General features: G+C 35.1%; 1 protein-coding gene and 1 pseudogene across 1 annotated transcript in view; both read left to right on the top strand.

Annotated features, from left to right (window-relative positions):
• Positions 1 to 8,602: 8,602 nt before the first annotated feature.
• Positions 8,603 to 20,919, top strand: part of LOC120232042 (testis-specific gene 10 protein) — a 32,168-nt gene continuing 19,851 nt past the window's right edge. The window contains exon 1 of the mRNA XM_039232434.1: positions 8,603 to 8,809. Within this exon, the coding sequence (XP_039088365.1) occupies positions 8,663 to 8,809 (147 nt within the window). The 5' untranslated portion in view covers positions 8,603 to 8,662. The remainder of the gene's footprint in view (positions 8,810 to 20,919) is intronic.
• On the top strand, positions 13,935 to 18,240 carry LOC120232022 (annotated as a pseudogene).

The raw sequence follows: 20,919 nt of genomic DNA, 5'->3' as shown, positions 1-20,919 counted from the left end.
TTCCACTTAGAACTGATTTTCCTGTGTCCCAAAGATTTTGAACTGTTGTGTTTTCACTTTCATTTGTCTTGAGGTGTTTTAAAATCTCTTCCTTGGATTTTTTGTTGCTGTTGACTCATTTGTTGTTCTTGACAACTCATTTGTTGTTTACTAGAATGTTGTTTAACACTTACATTTTTGTGGGTTTGTGTTTTTGTTTGGTTGGATTTTTTTTTTTAGTTCAGTTTTATTTTCTTGTAGTTACTTTTACCTTCTTACCATCATGGTCAGAAAAGGCACATGATATGTTTTCAGTCTTTTCAAATTCAATGAGATTGTTTTTGTAGCCTAACATGATCTGTCCTTAAGAATATCCCATGTGCATTTGAATTTGTATTCTATTGTTTTGGGATGGAATGTTCTATGTTAAGTCCATCTGGTCTAATATGTCATTCAAAGACACCGAGCCTTTATTGATTTTCTCTCTTGATGATCTATCCATTGCTATAATGGGGTGTTCAAGTTCCTTCCTATTATCTTACTGTCAATCACTATCTTTATATTTATATATGTTAATATTTGCTTTATGTATTTAGGTGTTCCAGTGTTTGGTACATAAATATTTATCATTGTTATATCCTCTTGTTGGATTGATCCCTTAATCGTTAGGTAATATACTTCTTTATCTCTTATTACGGTCTTTGTTTTAACGTCTATTTTGTCTGATGTAAGTATTGCTACCCTGGCTTTTTTTTTTCCACTTCCATTTTCGTGGAATATATTTTTCCATCCCTTCACTTTCATTCTGTATGTATATTCAGGTTTGAATTGAGTATTTTGTAGGCATTCTGTAGATAGGTCTTTCTTATTTTATCCATTCCATCACCCTATGTCTTTTGATTGGAGCATTCAGACCATTTACATTTATTATTATTTTTTTAAAGTGCTCAGTATAATTAGTCATTATGGAAATGCAAATTAAAACCACAATAAGATACTATTACATATCCCCTAAGATGGTAATAATAACAATAAACAGAAAATACCAAGAATTGGTAAGGATTTTGAGAAACTGACGCTCTCATATATAGTTGGTGGGAATGTAAAATAACAATGCTACATTAGAAAGCAGTATGGCAGCTTTTTATAAAGTTAACTATAACCTTATCATGATTTCCATCCTTAGAAATCTACCGAAGAGAAATGAAACAAACATCCACACAAAGCCTTGTATGTAAATGTCTGTGGTAGCATTATTTATAATAGCCAAAGACTAGAAACAACCCAAACACTCACCAGCTAGTGAATGAATAATCAAAATATAGACTCTTCAAATGATGAAATACTATCCAGCAATTAAAAACGTCGTACTATTGGGACACCTGGGTGGCTCAGTTGGTTGAGCATCGACTTCAACTCAGGTCATGATCTCAGTTTGTGAGTTCAAGCCCCACATCGGGCTCTGTGCTAACAGCTCCGAGCCTGGAGCCTGCTTCGGATTCTGTGTCTCATTCTCTCTCTGCCTCTCATTCCTGCTCTGTCTCTCAAAAAGAATTAAATGTAAAAAACTTAAAAAATATATCATACTATTGATACATGTGACCACACAGATGGATATCAGAAACATGCTAAATAAAATAATTCAGATACAAAGACCACATATTGTATGCCCCATTTATGAAATTCCTGGAAAGAGAAAACTTACGGAGACAGAGATCAGTGCACTGGTTACCTGTGGCTGAAAGGGTGGGAATGGGGACTGACTACAAATGGGTGGGAGGGAAATCTGAGGGGAGATGAAGAAGTTCTAGAAATGGATTGTGGTGACAGTCACACACTTCCATAAATTTACTAAAAATCAATGGGATAACATATGGTAAGGAAACTGTAACTCAAAAAGGTATAAAAATGTTTTAAATCAATATGTGTAAAGAAGCCGGCATTTAATAGAAACGAGATTTCTTAAAAGTATTTTCTCTTATTCAAAGTGAATTAAGTTCGAAATACAGATTCTTTTTAAAAATTTTTCTTAAATGTTTGTTTTTGAGAGAGAGAGAAAGAGCGCGAGCAGGGGAGGGGCAGAGAGAGGGAGACACAGAATTGGAAGCAGGCTCCAGGCTCTGAGCTGTCAGCACAGGGCCTGGTGCGGGGCTTGAACTCACAGACCATGAGATCATGACCTGAGCTGAAGTCATGCTTAACCAGCTGAGCCACTAAGATGCCCCCAAAATACAGATTCTTAAGACTGGAGAGGGATCATGGAAGGCAGGATTTCAGTAGAGTGTATGGGCTGAAAGCTTCAGCATGTTTCTTTTCTTTCTTTTTTTTTAAAATAGTTTATTGTCAAGTTGGTTTCCATATAACACCCAGTGCTCATCCCCACAAGTGCCCTCCTCCATACCCATCACTTCCCTCCCCCTCCCCCCACCCCATCTGCCCTCAGTTTGTTCTTGGCATTCTTAGGCCATTTACATTTAAAGTAATTATTGATTGGTATGTACTTATTGTCATTTGTTAACTGTTTTCTTGTTGTTTTGTAGTTCTTGTCTATTTCTTCTTCTCGTGCTCTCTTTCCTTGTGATTGGTGTTATGCTTGACTTTCCTTTTCTTTAATTTTTTGTATCTATTATAGGTTTTTGGTTTGTAGTTACCATGAGGTTCACATACAACATCATAAGTATGTAGCAGTCTACATTGTTGATGGTCACTTAACTTCTAATGCATTCTAAAAGAGCTTTAGTTTTATTCCATCCTTCCCTTCATATTCATGTTTTATGAACATGTTGTCATGTTTTTCATATTTAAAAAATGTTTTAATGCTTATTTATTTTTGGGACAGAGAGACAGATCATGAGTGGGGGAGGGACAGAGAGAGAGAGAGGGAGACACAGAATCTGAACCAGGCTCCAGGCTCTGAGCTGCCAGCACAGAGCCTGACGCAGGGCTTGAACCCACAGACTGTGAGATCATGACTTGAGCCAAAGTCAGAGGCTTAATCGACTGAGCCACCCAGGTGCCCCTCATATTTTTATTTTGTGAGTTTCATTGACTACCTTTTTAAGATATAATTGATTTTACTACTTTTGACTTTCATAATAGCTTTGTAAGTGACTAATACCTTTAGTGTATGTTTTCTTTTACTCATGAAATTTTTCCTTTCATAATTTTCTTATAATTATTGACTTTTCTACTTAATTAAGTCCCTTTAACATTTCTTGTAAGGCTGGTTTAGTGGTGATAAACTACTTTAACTTTCATTTGTCTCAGAAATTCTTTCTCTCTCCTTCAATTCTGAATGATAACCTTGCTGATTAGAGTACTCTTGGTTGTAGGTTTTTTCTTTTCAACACTGAATATATCATGCCACTCTCTTCTGGCCTGCAAAGTTTCTGCTGAAAATCAGTTGATAGCTTTATGGGATTTGCCTTGTATGTAACTAGTTTCTTCTCTTGCTGCTTTTAAAATTCTCTTTGGGGTGCCTGGGTGGCTCAATTGGTTGAGTGTCTGACTCCTCATTTTGTTTTAGGTCATGATCCCAGGGTGGTGGGACTGAGCCCTGTGTTGACTTCATGCTGAGTGTGGAGCCTGCTTAAGATATTCTCTCTCTCTCTCTCTCTCTCCCCCCACCTGCTCTTGCATGTACTCTCTTTCTCTCAAATATAAATAAAATTCTCTCTTTAATCTGAGTCATGATGTAGACCTCCTTGGGTTCATCTCTTTTGGAACTTTCTGTGTTTCCTGAACCTGGATGTCCGTTTCCTTCCTAAGGTTAGGGAAGTTTTCAGATATTTCTTCCAATAAGCTTTCTACCCTTTTCTCTCTCTTCTCCCTCTGGAAGCCCTATTATGGGAATATTTATTCACCGAGTGTTGTCTGAGAGATCCTTTAACCTATTCGCATTTTAAAAATTCATTTTTCTTTTTGTTGTTTAGCTTGGGTACTTTCCATTACCCTGTTTTCCATATTGCTGATTCATTCTTTTCTGTCTTCCGATCTATTGTTGATTCCATCTAGTGTGGTTTTTCATTTTGGTAATTATATTTTATTACCAACCAACTCCGATTGGTTCTTTTTTATATTTTCTATCTTTTTGCTGAAGTTCTCACTGAGTTCATCCAGTCTTCCCTCCAATGTAATGAGCATGTTTATTATCATTACTTTGATCATTTTATCAGATAGATTGGATATTCCCATTTTATTTAGTTTTTTTTTTCTAAGGTTTTGTCTTTTTTCTTTTATTTGGAGCATATTCCTCTGTCTTAATTTTCCTTGACTTTCTATGTTTTTTTTCTATGAATTAGGCAAAGCAAATACTTTTCCTAAACTTGAAGAAGTGTCCTTGTGTGTGTAATCATTCCCTGTGTAGACTTGGTGTGCCTGGTGAATTTCACTGGCTGACTCAAGCTGTTGCTGGATGCGCTGGAGGGTCTGGGACACTCACTGCTGGGGCTGCCCTGGTGGGATGACTGGAGCTAAAGTGAACATGGTTTGGGGGCAGTCCTGGGATTCTCTGCACAGATGGCATCTTGGTTGGACAGTCAAAGCTGAAGTCAGTGGAAGCTTGCATGCTCCTAGGATTCCCTGCACAGAGGGAACCCTGGCAGGATGGCTGACGCTGAAATGGGTACAAAGTTGGGGGGGGGGCTGGCTCTTTGTATAAAGGGCATTATAGTATGATGGCTGAAGTTGACATGGATGCAAGTTGGTGCATTCCACAGGTGGGGCACCTTGGCAAGTTGCTGGAGCCAATGCAGGTGTACACCTGGAGTGTTACAGGATGCTTTGTGCCTGTGCCACCTTGCCAGCCTTCTTTTATAATGAGTTTTAAATATTCTATTCTATCTCTATTGTCATATAAGCTATATATCTTTTTTTAACTTATTGCTCTAGAGTATATACCATGCATCTCTTAATTGTCATAGTCTACCTTCAAATACTATATTACTTCATAGTACACTTTTATTTCTTCCCTTCTATCATTTATCCTAGTATTCTTACATTTTACTTCTTCATATATCATGTACCCTATAGTATAGCATTATTATTTTCACTTTAAACTTATCATTTCACTTTAAATAAATTAAAATGTGAGGTGAATGAAAGGCTTTTTTATTCACCCACATGTTTTACTGTTTTGTATGCCGTTCATTCCTTGGAGTGGATCCAAGTCTTCAACTACTGTCATTTTCTTTTTGCTAGAAGAATTTCCTTTAAACATTTCTTGCAGTTCTCTTGGCATCAATTCAGGTCTTATTTGTGTTAAAAAGTGTTTATTTCACCTTGATTCCTGAGGAACATACTTGCTGACTAGAGAATTCTAAGTTGGTAGGATTTTTTTTTTTTTTAGCATTTTGGCAAAGTTGTTTCTTTTTTTCTTAAAGTTTTAATTTAAATTCCAGTAGGTTAACATACAGTGTAATATTAGTTTGAAGTGTACAATATAGTGATTCAGCAATTCTATACAACACCTGATGCTCATCACAGGTGAACTCCTTAATTCCTATTACCTATTCCCCCGGAACTCCCTTCTTGTAACTATCAGTTCTCTATAGGTAAAAGTATGATTTTTGGTTTGCCTCTCTCTCTTTTTCTTTTCCTTGTATTCTGCCTTATGTAGTTTATAGAGAGAAATCTGAAGTCAAGTTTATCTTTATTTCTTTAAACATGTTCTTCTACCCCCCGCCTCAGCTGTTTAAAATTTTTTTCTCTATTACTGGCTTTCAGCAATAGAACATTCCACAGTTGAGATTAATGCTGTTTTCCTTATGTTTATAACAGTTTATTATAAGTTTCATCAAATTCAGAGAATATTTGACCATTATTTCTTAAGATATTTTCTGTTTCTTATTCTTTCTATCATATTTTCCTGGAACTCCAATTGAAAGTACATTAGATCGTTGGTATTATTCAATAGATCATTAATACTCTATATATTTTTTCCCTGGTCTTCTCTTTCTGTTTCATTTTGTATAGTTGCCATTTTTTGTGTCTTCAAATTTAGTGATCTTCTGACATACCTAATATGCTGTTAATCACATTCAGCGGAGTTTTTACTTCAGTCATTATAATTTCATCTTCAAGTAGTCCATTTAGTTCGTTTGAACGTATTTTACTTTTCTTCTTTTTTCCCCTTTAAATCCTTCAGCCTATTTAGTGCATTTATAGTATCTGTTTCAATGTCCTTGTTTGCTAATTTCATTATGTTTCACACATTTGATTCTGTGTTGACTACACAGAATCAGTTTATGTTTACTATTTCAAATTTATTTTGTGTTTTGTACTTTCTACGTGTCATGATTCTTTTATGTTAATTATTTCTTTCCTTTATCTTATCTATGTTTGTTTTCTTTATGCACTTTCTACCACCACTATTTATTGGTTTGGAAGCTATACATTCTCTATCTGTTCTTTTAGTAGTTAAACTTATAATATGCATATTTAACAAAACCTATTGTTAGTATTTCCAGCCCTTCTCCTAAACAATATGTGGTCCTAGGTGTATTTGAATACTTAACACAACATTCTGCTTACTAGTAAGTGTCCTTTCTTATTCGGTCTCTCCCCCCTTACACACACACACGCACACATACCCCGATCTTTTATAATATGGTTGTATGCTATTTTAGATCCATATTGGTTTTTTATATCCTTAAAAATAAATCACTACTTTCATGTAAAAATAAATAAATAAATAAATCACCACTCTTTGTTCTTATTCTTTCAATCAGTGCTTATTTATATCCACTTATATGTTTACAGAATTTTTCAACATTGCTTTTTGTGTTGTTTCTTCCTATGAAGTTTAATTTCCTTTCTTGAAACTACTTCCTTTCTTTGACTGGTGAGTTAATTTTCTCAGTCTTTTCCTAAAATGGACTTATTTTACCCTCATTCTTCTGTATTAGTTTAGCTGAGTATAGAATTCTAGGTTGACAGTTATTTTCCTTTGATAACTTTAAAAATAACTATATTTGTTGGTAAGTGTATTCTCATTCTAACTGATTTTCTTTGTAGGTATCTTTTGTCATTGTTTTCTTTTAAGATATTCTTTTTCTCTTTTTAGTTTAACTATTATGTGTACGTATGGTTTGAGGGGGTCTTTGGTTTTGTAGTTTTTCAGAGTATTCATGCCTTTTAATAGTTCTAAAAGAATTCTCAGATGTTATTTATTTGAACATTATTGCCTTTATATTTGCTGTACTGTCTCCTTCAATTTTTATAATATGCTTGTTGGATCTCCTAGTCCAAATTTTTATTAATCTTTATTATCACAGTTTCTATATGTTTATCTCTCTGTGCTGTGCTCTGTGCTATTAGTATATTCTTCCCTCTTTAGCTGTACTTGTCTGTTTTTTGATACATTCATTATGTTTTTCATTTTCTTGACTACTTTTCAGCTGCATCTCCTATCACTCTTCTCTGTGGTTTCTGAGCTCCAGCCATACTAGTCTTCTCTCTGTTGTTGGAGCATGTCATTTTCCCTCCCTCCACACACTCCCTTTGGGACCTTTACATTTAGCATTCCTTCAGTTCAAAAAGCTCCCTTCCCCAACACACATTGTATATATATTCATCATTCAGATCTTAGCTCATGTGTCATTTATCAGGAAACCCTTTCCTGACTTCTCTGATCCTCTTAGTTTAGGTCAATTTCCTTTGTCATACAGCTTTCTTCTCCAGACATAGTTACTTAATAGGTATTTATATAGTCATTTGTGTGATTATTTGATTGATGCCTGGATTGCCCATAGTCTGGAGCCTGTGTTAACAGCTCAGAGCCTGGAGTCTGCCTCTGATTCTGTATCTCCCTCTCTCTCTCTTCCCCTGCCCCACTCATGCTCTCTCTCTCTCTCTCAAAAATAAAAATAAACATTAAAAAAAGAATATTTTCATATTGCAGTTTTAAAATATGCTTATTTCCCATAATGTGGATGTATTTTTTTATTTGAGAGATATAGAGCACAAATGGAGGAGAGAGGCAGAGAGAGAGAATTTTAAGCAGGCACCACACTCAGTGTGGAGCTAGATGCAGGGCTCAATCCCATGACCCTGGGCCAAAATCAAGAGTTGGACACTCAACCAAATGAATCACCCAGGTGCCCCAATGTGGCTATATTCTCAATTTATACTTGCCCAGAGTCTTTTTCTCTCAGAGTTATTAGTAAGTACTAGAGAGATATCAGTCCTCATTTTATGATATGATCTAGATAAACATTCCATCCAACAATTGGAAAATGGGAATTGTGAGTGAAACAGTGGTGGCTAATGTTTTGTCTTTAACAACAATAATATTTATCTTATAGAATAATTGAAACTATAGCAAAAATAGAACTACAGACCAAACATGTATGTATCATAACTAGCTTTGGGGTTGAGACTTTTAAGTCATTAAAAATAATGACCAGTTGACCACGTTACCTCGTGGATTTTATGTATAGACATTTAAAAGCTGTATTTATCTTTCCCAGTGTGTTTTGTATATACTATTATTATCACCTATATTGTATAAATTTCCTTATAATCTAAGTGTACTATCAAAAGATTTCCCCCATTTTGTTTTCCATGTTGCTTTTTTTTCAAGTTAAAAAAAAATATACATATAATAATTTTGTCCTTACAGCACTTAAATGCAGAAAGGTCTTATAAATCCCAGATTTCTACCTTACACAAGTCTCTTGTAAAGATGGAAGAGGAACTTCAGAAGGTTCAGTTTGAAAAAGTATCTGCCCTTGCAGATTTATCTTCCACAAGGGAACTTTGTATTAAACTCGACTCAAGCAAAGAACTTCTGAATCGACAGCTGATTGCTAAAGATCAAGAAATAGAAATGGTATGTAATACATTTTTAAGTGGTTCTTCTATATCATTGCTACTATAAAATTACAATAATTTTAGAAAAACAAATTGTTTTTATAAAATATTACATCAAGCCATGTCTATCAAATTTAGATTTTATTTCTAAAGTCCAAGAGATTAATTTCTGACAGTTGTATTCCAACAATTCAGGAAGTAACAGAATCTTTTCCATTGAGTATGCATCTACTTTTAGCCAGAAGAATTATAAAACACATTGACCTAGAAATCAGCAAAAAACTATGAGGTTGGGATTTATTCAGCTAAATTATATTCTTTTAAGCTAAATTTATTTAAGCTGGGTTCTTTTAAGCTGTAATTCAGTTGATTGTATCCATGGACATTGTGTTTGCCCCCATGAATATAAGATTCAAAACATGGATAGATCCAGAGAATATTATGCTAAGTGAAAACATCAGACAAAGACAGATGCCATATTATTTCACTTACATGTGGAATCTATAAACAAAATAAATGAATCATCTGACCCATAAATACATAAAATAAAATGATGGCTGCCAGAGGGGAGGCGTGGGGTGAAGGGCAAAATGGGTGAAGGAAAGTAGGAGATACAGGCTTCCAGTTATGGCTTAATAAGTCATGTGGATAAAAGGTATAGCATAGGGAGTATAGTCAATAGTATTGTAATAGTAATCATGATGATAAATGGTAACTGCACTTATGGTGAGCATTGCCTAACATATAGAGTTATTGAACCACTATGTTGTACTCCTGAAACTAATATAACATTATGTGTCATCTATACTCAAAAAAAGAAAAAGAAGAAAAGAACTAAAGAAAAGGAAAAGAGAGACAGGTCTTTGCTTCCAAGGACCTCCCAGTATTGATAAACAAATTATTTGCTTGAATGTTATACTAGTAAAAACTGTTCAATATTTTTGAAGAGGAATTCCTAATTGGCCTACGGGTGTGAGGCAGGCATTCACAAAGATGTGCTACTGAGCCCAGAAGGGATAAAGCACCCATTCAGAGGGAGCAGCAACAAAGACAACAGTGTGGAGTTATAAATGAGTTCTAGGGGCACCTGGGTTGCTCAGTTGGTTAAGTGTCTGACTCTTGATTTCAGCTCAGGTCATCATCTCACAGCTTTGTGGGTTTGAGCCCTGCATTGGGCTCTATGCTGACAGTGTGGAAACTGCTTGGGACTCTCTCTCTCTCTGTCTCTCTCCCTCTCTCTCTCCCTGCCTCTCCCCCACTTGCGCTGTCTCTGTCTCTCTCAAAATAAATAAATAAAGTTTAAAAAAAAAAGTGAATTCTTGAGTGAATAGTAAATGGTTTGCAATGGCCATTGTAGCATTCACAGTTGAAAGTGACTGGAGATGTATCTGAAGAGATAGTCGGAGCCCAGATCCTAAGAGGATATGTATACAAGTTGTATAATGTAATTGAATTTACCCAAAGATTACAAAAATACTAATTCAAAAGGATACATGCATCCCAATGTTTATAGCAGCATTATTTACAATAGCCAAATTTTGGAAACAGCCCAAGTGTCCACTGACTGAAGAATGGATAAAGATGTGGTATATTTACACAAAGGAATATTACTCAGCCATGAAGAAGAACGAAATCTTGCCATTTGCAGTGACATGGATGGAGCTAGAGAGTATTATACTAAGTGAAATGTCAGTAAGAAAAAGACAAATACCATATTATTTCACTTTCATGTGGAATTTAAGAAGCAAATAAGCAAAGGGAAAAAAGAGACAAACCAAGAAAAAACAGACTCTAAACTATAGAGAACAAACTGATGGTTACCCGAGAAGAGGTGGATGGGGGTGGGTGGGTTAAATAGGTGATGGTGATTAAGGAGTCGACTTGTTTTGATGAGCACCAGGTGTACATAAGTGATGAATCGTTATATCATATACCTGAAACAAATATTACATTGTATGTTAAGTGACTGGGATTTAAATAAAAACTTCTTAAAAGTTGACAAATTGGGGTCATATTTACAGTTCCCATTTTTAAATTTTGTTAGTCTACTATTTGTGAGGAGGATATGATGGATTTGAGCATCATGAGTCTGTTGGTTTCTCTAAGAATCCACTGTAAATATTTTATTAACTAAGTGGTATATGTAAGAATTTTCCAACTCTTCCTTTAAGTTATTTTTTATTTAAGCAAGAACTTTAAAAATTTTTTTAAACATTTATTCATTTTTGAGAGACAGAGAATGTGAGCGGAGTCGGGGCAGAGAGAGAGGGAGACACAAAATCAGAAGCAGGTTCCAGCCTCTGAACTGTCAGCACAGAGCCCAACATGGGGCTTGAACCCATGAACTGTGAGATCATGACCTAAGCTGAAGTCAGATTCTTAACTGACTCAGACACCCAGGCACTCCTCAGCAAGAACTTTTTAATGATGAAAGTAACTCATGAATAGATTCTCACTGTAAAAATTCAAATGATATCCTTAAGTTTTTTAAAAAATATTTTTTACTGCTATTTTCAAATTGGAAAACTAATACATATCATTACAACTGAAACGGTATTAAGATGAAATACCAGAAAATATTATCCCAAAGTTTCTTAAAATAATACTCTATCATGACTAAGTAGTGTATAGTCCAATAATTTTCTTTAAGCTTTAAAATCGTTGCCCTTAGATGTACAACAGTATATAAAGTTGAAAGTGATTTATATTAATTTTTACACATTTAAGGATGTTTACTTCAAGTTTTATAGCTTCTTTACTATTGTCATAGTTTTTTTCTATTTTTTCTTTTATTGTGTTAAAATACACATAACCTTTTCTGTCTTAACCATTTTTAAGTGTACAGTTCAGTGGTATTAAATACATTCATATTGTTGTGCAGCCATTACCACTGTCCATGCCCATATCTTTTCATCTTGTAAATCTGAAACTCTCTACCTATTAAATAATAACCCTTATTCTACCCTTTCCCAAGCCCCTGGCAACCATCATTATACTTTCTCTTTATGATTTTTACTACTCTAAGTACCTCATATAAGTGGATTCATACAGTATTTGTCTTTTTGTGACTTATTTCACTTAGCATAATGTCTTCAAGGTACATCAATGTTGTAGCATATTACAGAATTTCTTTCCTTTTTAAGACTGAATAATATTACATTGTATGAATATACTACATTTTGGTTATCCATTCATCATTTAATAGACTCTTGGATTGCTTCCATGTTTTAGTTATTGTGAATAATGCTGCTATCCCCATGAGGGTGCAAATATCTCTCAAGGCCCTTCTTTCAGTTCTTTTGTATTTATATACAAAGCTGGATTTCTGAATCATATGGCAATTCTATTTTTAATTTTTTGAGGAAATTTTGTTCTCTTTTCTACAATGACTTTACCATTTTACATTCCCACCAACAGTGCACATGGGTTCCAGTTTCTCTACATCCTTGCCAACACTGGTTATGTTTTAGTTTAGTTTTTTTTGTTTCTGTTTATGATAATAGCTATCCTAATGGATGCAAAATGGCCAGGCTAAATCTAACTGTATTTTTTAGGTTTATATATTTATTTTGAGAGAAAAAGAGTGCATACTAGTGGGGGATGGGGGCAGAAAGAGAGGGAGAGAGAGAGAATCCTAAGGAGGCTCCATGCTGACAGCACAGGGCTCAAACTTGTGAACTGTAAGATCATGACCTGAACTGAAATCAAGAGGCCATTGCTTAACCCACCTAGGCACATAGGTGCCCCCTAACTGCATTTTAAAATACTCCTGACATGTATCCAAAATATATAAAGAATTTGTCAACAAGCAACCCTGTTAAGAAATGGGCAGAAGACATGAATAGACACCTTTCCAAAGAAGACATCCAGATAGCTAACAGACACATGTAAAGATTCTCAACATCACTCATCATTAGGGAAATACAAATCAAAACTATGATGAGATACCACCTTACACCTCTCAAAATGGCTAAAATTAACAACACAAGAAATTATAGGTATTAGTGAGGGTGTGGAAAAAGGGGAAACTTGCACTGTTGGTGGGAATGCAAACTGGTGCAGCCACTCTGGAGAACATTATGGATTTCCTCAAATAAACTAAAAATAGAGTTACCCTATGATCCAGGAATGGCACTATTAGGTATTTACCCAACTGATTAGAAGGGGCATATGCACCCCAATATTTATAGCAGCATTATCTGCAATAGCCAAACTATGGGAAAAGTCCAAATGTCCATCAACTGGATGAATGGATATATATATAATGGAATATTACTCAGCCATCAAAAAGAATTAAATCTTGCCATTTGGAATGACATGGATGAAGCTAGAATGTATTATGCTAAGTGAAATAAATCAATCAGAGAAAGACAAATATCACATAACCTCACTCATGTGGAATTATGAAACAAAACAGACGAACGTATGGTAAGGGTGGGGAGGAGGAGAGAGGGAAACAAACCACAGAGAATCTTAATGATAAGAGAACAAAATGAGGGTTGATGGAGGGAGGGAGGTAGAAGATGGGTTAGATGGATGATGGGTATTAAGGAGGGCACTTGTGATGAGCACTGGGTGTTAAATGTAAGTGATGCATCACTGAATTCTCCTGAAACCAATATTGCACTGTATATTAACTAAAATGTAAATTTTTTGGCTTTGTGGTACCTGGGTGGCTCAGTGGGTTAAGCATCCAACTTCAGCTCAGGTCATGATCCTGCAGTTTGGGAGTTTGAGCCCTGCACTGAGCACTGTGCTGACAGCTCAGAGCCTGGAGCCTGCTTCTGATTCTGTGTCTCCCTCTCTCTCTGCCCCTTCCTGACTTATGCTCTGTCTCTCTCTCAAAAATAAATAAACATTAAAAAAACTTAAAAAACTTTTTTGTCTTGAAATTTAGTTATTTATGTATATATGTTTATACATTACATAATAAGCTGTAATTTCAAGTGTAAGAACCTTCTTTGTATTTCTTCAGCTGTACTATGCATATACTATCCACTCAGATAATTTTGTCTAAATTAAATTTCAATTTTGAGGTAATTGTAGATTCACATACAATTGTAAGAAATAACACAAAGTATCCATTACCTGGTCTCCCCCAACGGTAATCTCTTGCAAAACTATTGTATAAAATCATAACCAGGATGTTGACATTGAATCAGACAGGGTATAGAACATTTCCATCATAGGATCCATCATGTTGCCCTTTTGTAACCCTGTCTACTTCCCACCTATCCCCAACTCCTCCTTAACTCATAACAACCACTAATCTAGTCTCCATTTCTATAATTTTGTCACTTCAATAATGTTATATAAATAGAATCACATGGTATGTAATATTTTGGGATTGGATTTTTTCACTCAGCATGATTCTTGAAGATTTATCTAGGTTGTTGCATATACTAGTAGTTCATTCTTTTTCATTGCTAAGCAGTATTCCATTTTATGGGTGTAACACAGTTGTCTAATTATCCATTGATGGGGCGCCTGGGTGGCTCAGTCGGTTAGGCATCCGACTTCAGCTCAGGTCATGATCTCACAGTTTGTGGATTTGAGCCCCGCATCGGGCTCTGTGCTGACAGCTAGCTCAGAGCCTGGAGCATGTCTTTCGATTCTGTGTCTCCCTCTCTCTCTGACCCTCTCTTGCTCACACTGTCTCTGTCTCTCTCTCAGAAATAAATAAATAAACATTAAAAAAAATTAATTATCCATTGAAGAACACCTGGGTTATTTCTAGTTTTTGGATCTTACAAATAAAACAATTGTAAACACTGTCTCTATGTTTTTATATGAAACTCAGTCTTCATTTTTCTGTAAATGCCCAGGAATGCAGTTTTTGGGTCATATGGTAGTTGGCATGATTCATTTTTTAAGAAAGTGCCAAACTGTTTACCATTTTGCATTCTCACCAACAATGTGTGAGCAATCAATTTTTCCACATCTTTGTCAGCATTTGGTGGTGTCAGTATTTTTTATTTTAAACATTCTGATATGTGTATAGTGCTGTATCATGGTCTAGTGGCATTTCCCTAAATTAATGAAGTGGAATATATTTTTATATGATTATTTGCCCTCTATATATCTTCTTTGGTGAAACATCTCTTTGTATCTTTTGCTGTATGTATCCGTTTTTTCTACAGAAATACATTTTTTCTGTATCATTCAGTTGTTTGCCTTTTTAATGTTGAGTATTAAAATTTCTTTATATATTTTAGATACTGCTCCTTTATCAGATATGTGGTTTGCAAATATTTTCTCACATTGTACAGCTTGTGTTTTCATCTTATCAGGGTCTTTCTCACAGCAAAAGTTTAATTTATGATAATTTGCAGTTTATCAATTTTCCTTTCATGAATTGTATTTTTGGTTTTAAGTCTACAAATTCTTTGTGCACCTCTCATTCCCAAAGATTTTTCCTAGGATTTATTCTAAAAATGTGACAGTTTTATGTTTCACATTTAATGCCATGATCCATTTTGAGACAATTTTTGTATAAGGTGTGAGATGCATCAAGGTTCATTTTTTGCCTGTGGGTGTCCAGTGGTTTTGGTACCTTTGTTGAAAAAGAATTGCATCCTCCATTAAATTGGACATATATGAATAGGTATATTTCTTGGTTTTCTATTCTTTTACATTTGTATATGTGTCTGTCTGCCCCAATACCACACAGTTTTGGTTACTATAGCTATATAATATGTCTTTTACTCAGGTAGACTGATTTTATCTACTTTATTCTGTTTTTTTTTTCAAAATTGTCTTAACTATTCTCATCTCCTTGCCTTTCCATGTACATTTTAGAGTAGTCTGCCTATTTTCACACAAAAAATAATCTTGCTGAGGTTTTGATAGGAATCACATTAACCCTAGGAAGAACTGACATCCTTACTATGTTGAGACTTCCAATCAATGAACATTGTATGTCTTATTTAGATTTTCTTTGATGTCTTTTATTAGCTGTGTGTAGTTTTCAGCATGTTAGTTCTGTGCCTGTTTTGTCAGATTTACAAATATAGAATACAAAAGATTTCCCTTTTTTTAACTACTGTAAGTGGTACTGTAGTTTTAATTTTGCTGTCAGTATGCTCATTGCAAGTATATAGAAGTATTGATTTTTAAATGTTTTTCTTACATTCTCTGACTTTGCTGAACCCATTTTATGGTTCTAGGAGTTTTTCTGTAGATTCCTTGAAATTTTCTATATAGACAAACATGTTATCTGAAAATAGGGATTTTATTTCTTCGTGTTCAATCTTTATCCCTTTTCTTGCCTTTTTACACTGAGTAGTACTTTAGTGCTATATTGAAGAAGAGTGGTGAAAGTCCTTGCTTCCAATCTTAGGGGAAAAGCAGTAAGTCTTTTACCATTAAGTATACCATTAAGTATTCTTATGCTTTTTATCAAGTTGGGGAAGTTTCTTTCTTCCTATATTTCTGAGAGCTTTTATTATAAATGATTATTGAATTTTTGTCAATTGCTTTTTCTGCATCAATTAATATACTCATGCAATTTTTTTTCTTTAGCCTGTTATGATTGGTTATACTGATTGATTTTTGAACACTGAGCCAGGCTTGCATTCCTGTAATCACTACATAAGTTTAAATGAGAAAAGGAGAGGTTAAGGGAAAAAGATCTATATCTCCTCCTCCTCCTCCTTCTTCATTCTCCCTTATTTCTCTTCTTCTTCATTATTTTCATTAAATAATGCAAATTATTTAAAGCATTAGTATTAGGAATTTTAGAGTCTTTTACAGTCTTAGTTTTCTTTGCTTTATATATTTAAAAAATTTGTTAATGTTTAGTTTTTGAGAGAGGGAGAGAGAAAGAATGGGGGAGGGACAGAGAGAGAAGAAAACATAGAATCTGAATCAGGCTTCAGGCTCTGAGCTGTCAGCACAGAGCCCAACATGGAGCTCAAACTCAAAGACTGTGAGATCATGATCTTAGCCAAAGTCAGCCACGTAACCAACTGAGCCACCCAGGTGCCCCAGTTTTCTTTGCTTTAAAAAAATATATTTGTTGAGTGTTGGTTGATAACCCTCCTGGGAGCTTCCCAGGCATAATTTGAAAATAGTTCCTGTACTCAGAGGGCAGGAAGACACCAAAAAGAAAAAAAAAAGGGCAGACCACTCCAGGTTGGGAGGTGGCAGTTTTGTTAGCAAAAGGAACTTACGTATGAAGTTTGTCTTGAGCAGTAGCAAGAAGAATGGAACCTTGCACTCATCCACCAAATCGTTAAATCTTATAAAGAGGCCCAAACTCAGCTCAGTCATATATATTGTGTAGGTGTTTTCAATATCGTATATCACTATCTCAATGCTATGTCCTTGGAGCAGCCTCTGGGAGTGGGGGAGGCAAGTAGAATCCACATTTCAAGGACAGGGGAGCGGGTAAGGAGCCTTTGAGTGTCTAGGTCTAGCTTATAGGGCAATTTGTTTCACATCTTTTGAAGATGTTCCCCAACACTAAGATATATATACCATACAAATTCACATAGGTCTTAGTTTTCTATTTTCCAAATAAATATGGTATATCTGTCTTTTATCTAACTCTTCTCAAGAGGAATGTTAAGAACATGAACTCCAAATACCCTTCCTTTAATGTTCTTTAATTAATAGTTGTGTTATGGATGATTTCCTTCAGAATAATATGAAAAATGCTCTGGGGAATCCCATATAATTTTTAATGAAACAAAAGATTTTTAAAAGTGTAATCATCATCTAAAGTTATAGTGGATTTCAGGACCTAAAACTAAAATGAGAACCATTCTCCTGTAATAAATATATTGTTTTATTTCCTTTTAGCCCTTTTCTTTTCCTAGCCAGATTTTTATGTTGTTTACATATTTGCCATAGTGGCATATTACAATTGATTATTCTACCTTTCAGTATTTTCCTCTTTCTAGGAAATAAAAATTTTCAGATTTTTAATTTGTATATAAAAAACCATTATAATTATTTTGTTACATAAAACCTTTATCACATTTTGCATTATACTTCTTAATTCCCAGAAGTGGAAATTTGGGCATATGTAGCCAGAGAGCTTTCAGAAAGTGATGATACACAGTTAAGAAGAAACTAGTGATACTCTGCTGGGCAGAAGCTTCTAAACATTATGAAGCAGAAGTGCTTTCTTTTTGGTCTCCACCACAGAAGTGAGATGATGAAGGGAATGTCAATCATCATTTGGAAAGCATGGCAAGAAGATGTACATGTGCTGCTGCTGTGACTCTAAGGCCTACCACTTTTAGAAGCTGATGTGGCAAATGTGGCTACCCTGCCAGGTAGAAGAGAAAGTATAACTGTAGTATCAAGGCTGAAAGATGAAGTACCCCTGGGACCAGTCCAGTGAGTCATGTAAAAGTTGTATACCACAGATTCAGGCATGGATTCCAGGAAGGAGCAACACCTAAACTCAGGAGAGCAGCTGTTGCATTATCCAGTTCATCCTAAGGATTTCAGCAATTAGTCATGAAATGAAAGTTTTTTTAAAGGGAACTGGTAACTTCATGAAAACAAGAAGCAAAACAATAGGCTACTTAGGAGTTTAATAAAGAGTACTGGAAACCAACTTGACAATAAACTATTTTTAAAAAATAAAGTAAAAAAAAAAAAAGCCTAACCACCCCCCTCTGCCAAAAAAAGAAGTTTAATAAAGAACCATGGAAAGTAATAGCTAAACAAACCTCGAGTCAGAGCAAGCATTAAAGACTTATCCGAAACCGCCCTGCAAATGATCCAAACTTAACTACAGCAGACTGTAAAGCAATTTATACCCCTAGGCCATTGTCAAAATCAATAGAGCAGTCAGCCAGCAATTAAGGGAGGCTAACATTTGGATGATACCAATAGAGACAGACCAACTAGAAACTTAACACAAGATCAGGAACAGAGAAAGGTAGCCTGTCTAAATCCACTGTCATCTCAAGAGAATGTTTTAGAGAAACTATGAACATGCTGATGATAAATGAGTCTGAATGATTGTGCACATACTTTGAGAAGCAACATCAGAAGCTGTACACTGCAAGGGGAATATATTTCATGGAAACTGTCCGGAGGAGGGAGGGAGGGCAAGAGGAAGTATGGATCACAATAAGCCCTGAGGTACGGAGGATCAGTATTCAGATTTGTTATAATATGCTATCTTAAATGTCCAATTTTCAACAACAATTTGACTTTCAAAGAAACAGGAAAGTGTGACTCATCCACAGGTAAATAAAGCTAGTAAAAGAAACTGCCTTTGAAAAATAGTTTATAATTTCTATATCCTTATTATGCTCTATTGACGAGACATTGTCATCATACATTCCTTTCCTTCTTTAAACATGATTTCCTTTAGTTCTTTGAACTAAAATATTTAGAATAGCTGGTTTGGATCCCTTATCTGTTAAGTCTAACTATATATACTTGCTCTCTTTTATTCTATCAACTTATTTAAAATATATATTAATTAAAAGTAATTACAACAATATGTTATGGGACTTATGACATATAGATGTAACATGTAAAATACTACTAGCACTAAAGAGGGGAGTAGGAAATTAGAGTTAAATAAGAATAATATTTCTGTATTTATCTGGAAATAAACAGTTCAACAATAATAGTTGGAAACTTCAATACAGTACTCTCAGTAAAGAAGAAAGCAACTAGACAGAACATCAACAAGGAAATAGAAGACTCCAACAAAACTAAAATCAAACTAGAGTTAACAGATATATGTGTTAACAACAGTAGAATACAGTTTTCTCCACTATACATGAATGATCCTCCAGGATAGTCCATATGTTAGGCCATAAAACAAGCCTCAGTAAATTTAAAAGGATTCAAATCCTAGGTCACCTGGGTGGCTCAGTTGGTTAAATCTCCAACTTCAGCTCAGGTCATCATTTCACAGCTTGTGAGTTCAAGCCCCACATCAGGATCTGTGCTGACAGCTCAAAGCCTGGAGCCTGCTTCAGATTCTGTGTCTCCTTCTCTCTCTGCGTCTCCCCCACTCATGCTCTCTCTCAAAAATAAATAAAAACATTAAAAAATTTTTTTAAAGGATTCAAATCATAGTCTCCCACCAGAATGCAATTATTAGGAATCAATAAAAGAAGGAAATTTGGGAAATTCACAAGTAAACGGAAACTGAACAACACACTCCCCAATATCAGTAAGTCAAAGAGGAAATCACAAAGAAAAAAGAAAATACTTTGAGATTAATGAAAATGAAAACAATGTGCCCCAATTTATAAGATGCCAATTCAATCAATACATACAGGGAAATTATAACTGTAAATGTCTATATTTTAAAAAAGGAAGAAAGATCTCAAGTCACTAACCCTAAGCTTTCATTTAGGACACTGGAAAAAGAGAAGCAAACTAAATCTAAAGGAAGAAGAATGAAAGAAATTATAAAGACTAGAGAAGGAATTAATAAAAACCAAGATGGGAAAACAATAGAAAACATAAAAAAACCCAAGACTGTTCTTTCACAATATCAACAAAATTGATAAAACTTTAACTAGAATGAGTAAGTGTGTGTGTGAGAGAGACAAGTCAAATTACTAAAACCAAGAATGAAAGGGAGACATCACTACTAATTATACAGAAAATAAAAGGATTATAAAGGAATATTATAAGCAACTAAATGCCAAAAATTACATAATTTAGATGAAGTCAGTAAATTCCCAGAAAAGCAGAAAGTGCTGAAACTGACTTAAGAAAAAATAGAAAATCTAAATATATCTTAACAAGTAATTAGATTGAGTAAGTAATTTTAAAACTTCCTCAGTTGCTGCGTTGTTTGGTGATGGCACAAGCCACGGCCCCTTGTCTCTTCTTCCTTCCCGCTAGTCTCCAGAAATGACCTGTCTCTTCTGGCCAACTCTTCGCCCCACGTCAGGTGTCAGTCCAGCAGTCAGGCTCTGCCCAGCACAGAGTGAAGGCTGCTCTGATGCAAGCCTTCTTCAGTGACCTTCTGTGGCAAGAGTCCAGGGACCCTCTCTGGTGCCCAACCTGCGTCCTCTGAACAGTTGATGGACCTTGAGGGTGTTATGCTGAGCGAAATAAGTCAGGCAGAGAAGGACAAATATCATATGTGTGCACGTATAGGAGGATTAGGAGGAACTTGACGGAGGACCAAGGGGG

Source organism: Hyaena hyaena, unplaced genomic scaffold (assembly GCF_003009895.1).
Source record: "Hyaena hyaena isolate Hyena2069 unplaced genomic scaffold, ASM300989v1 scaffold_64, whole genome shotgun sequence".
NCBI lineage: Eukaryota > Metazoa > Chordata > Mammalia > Carnivora > Hyaenidae > Hyaena > Hyaena hyaena.
This window is presented reverse-complemented; position numbering and strand designations above follow the sequence as displayed.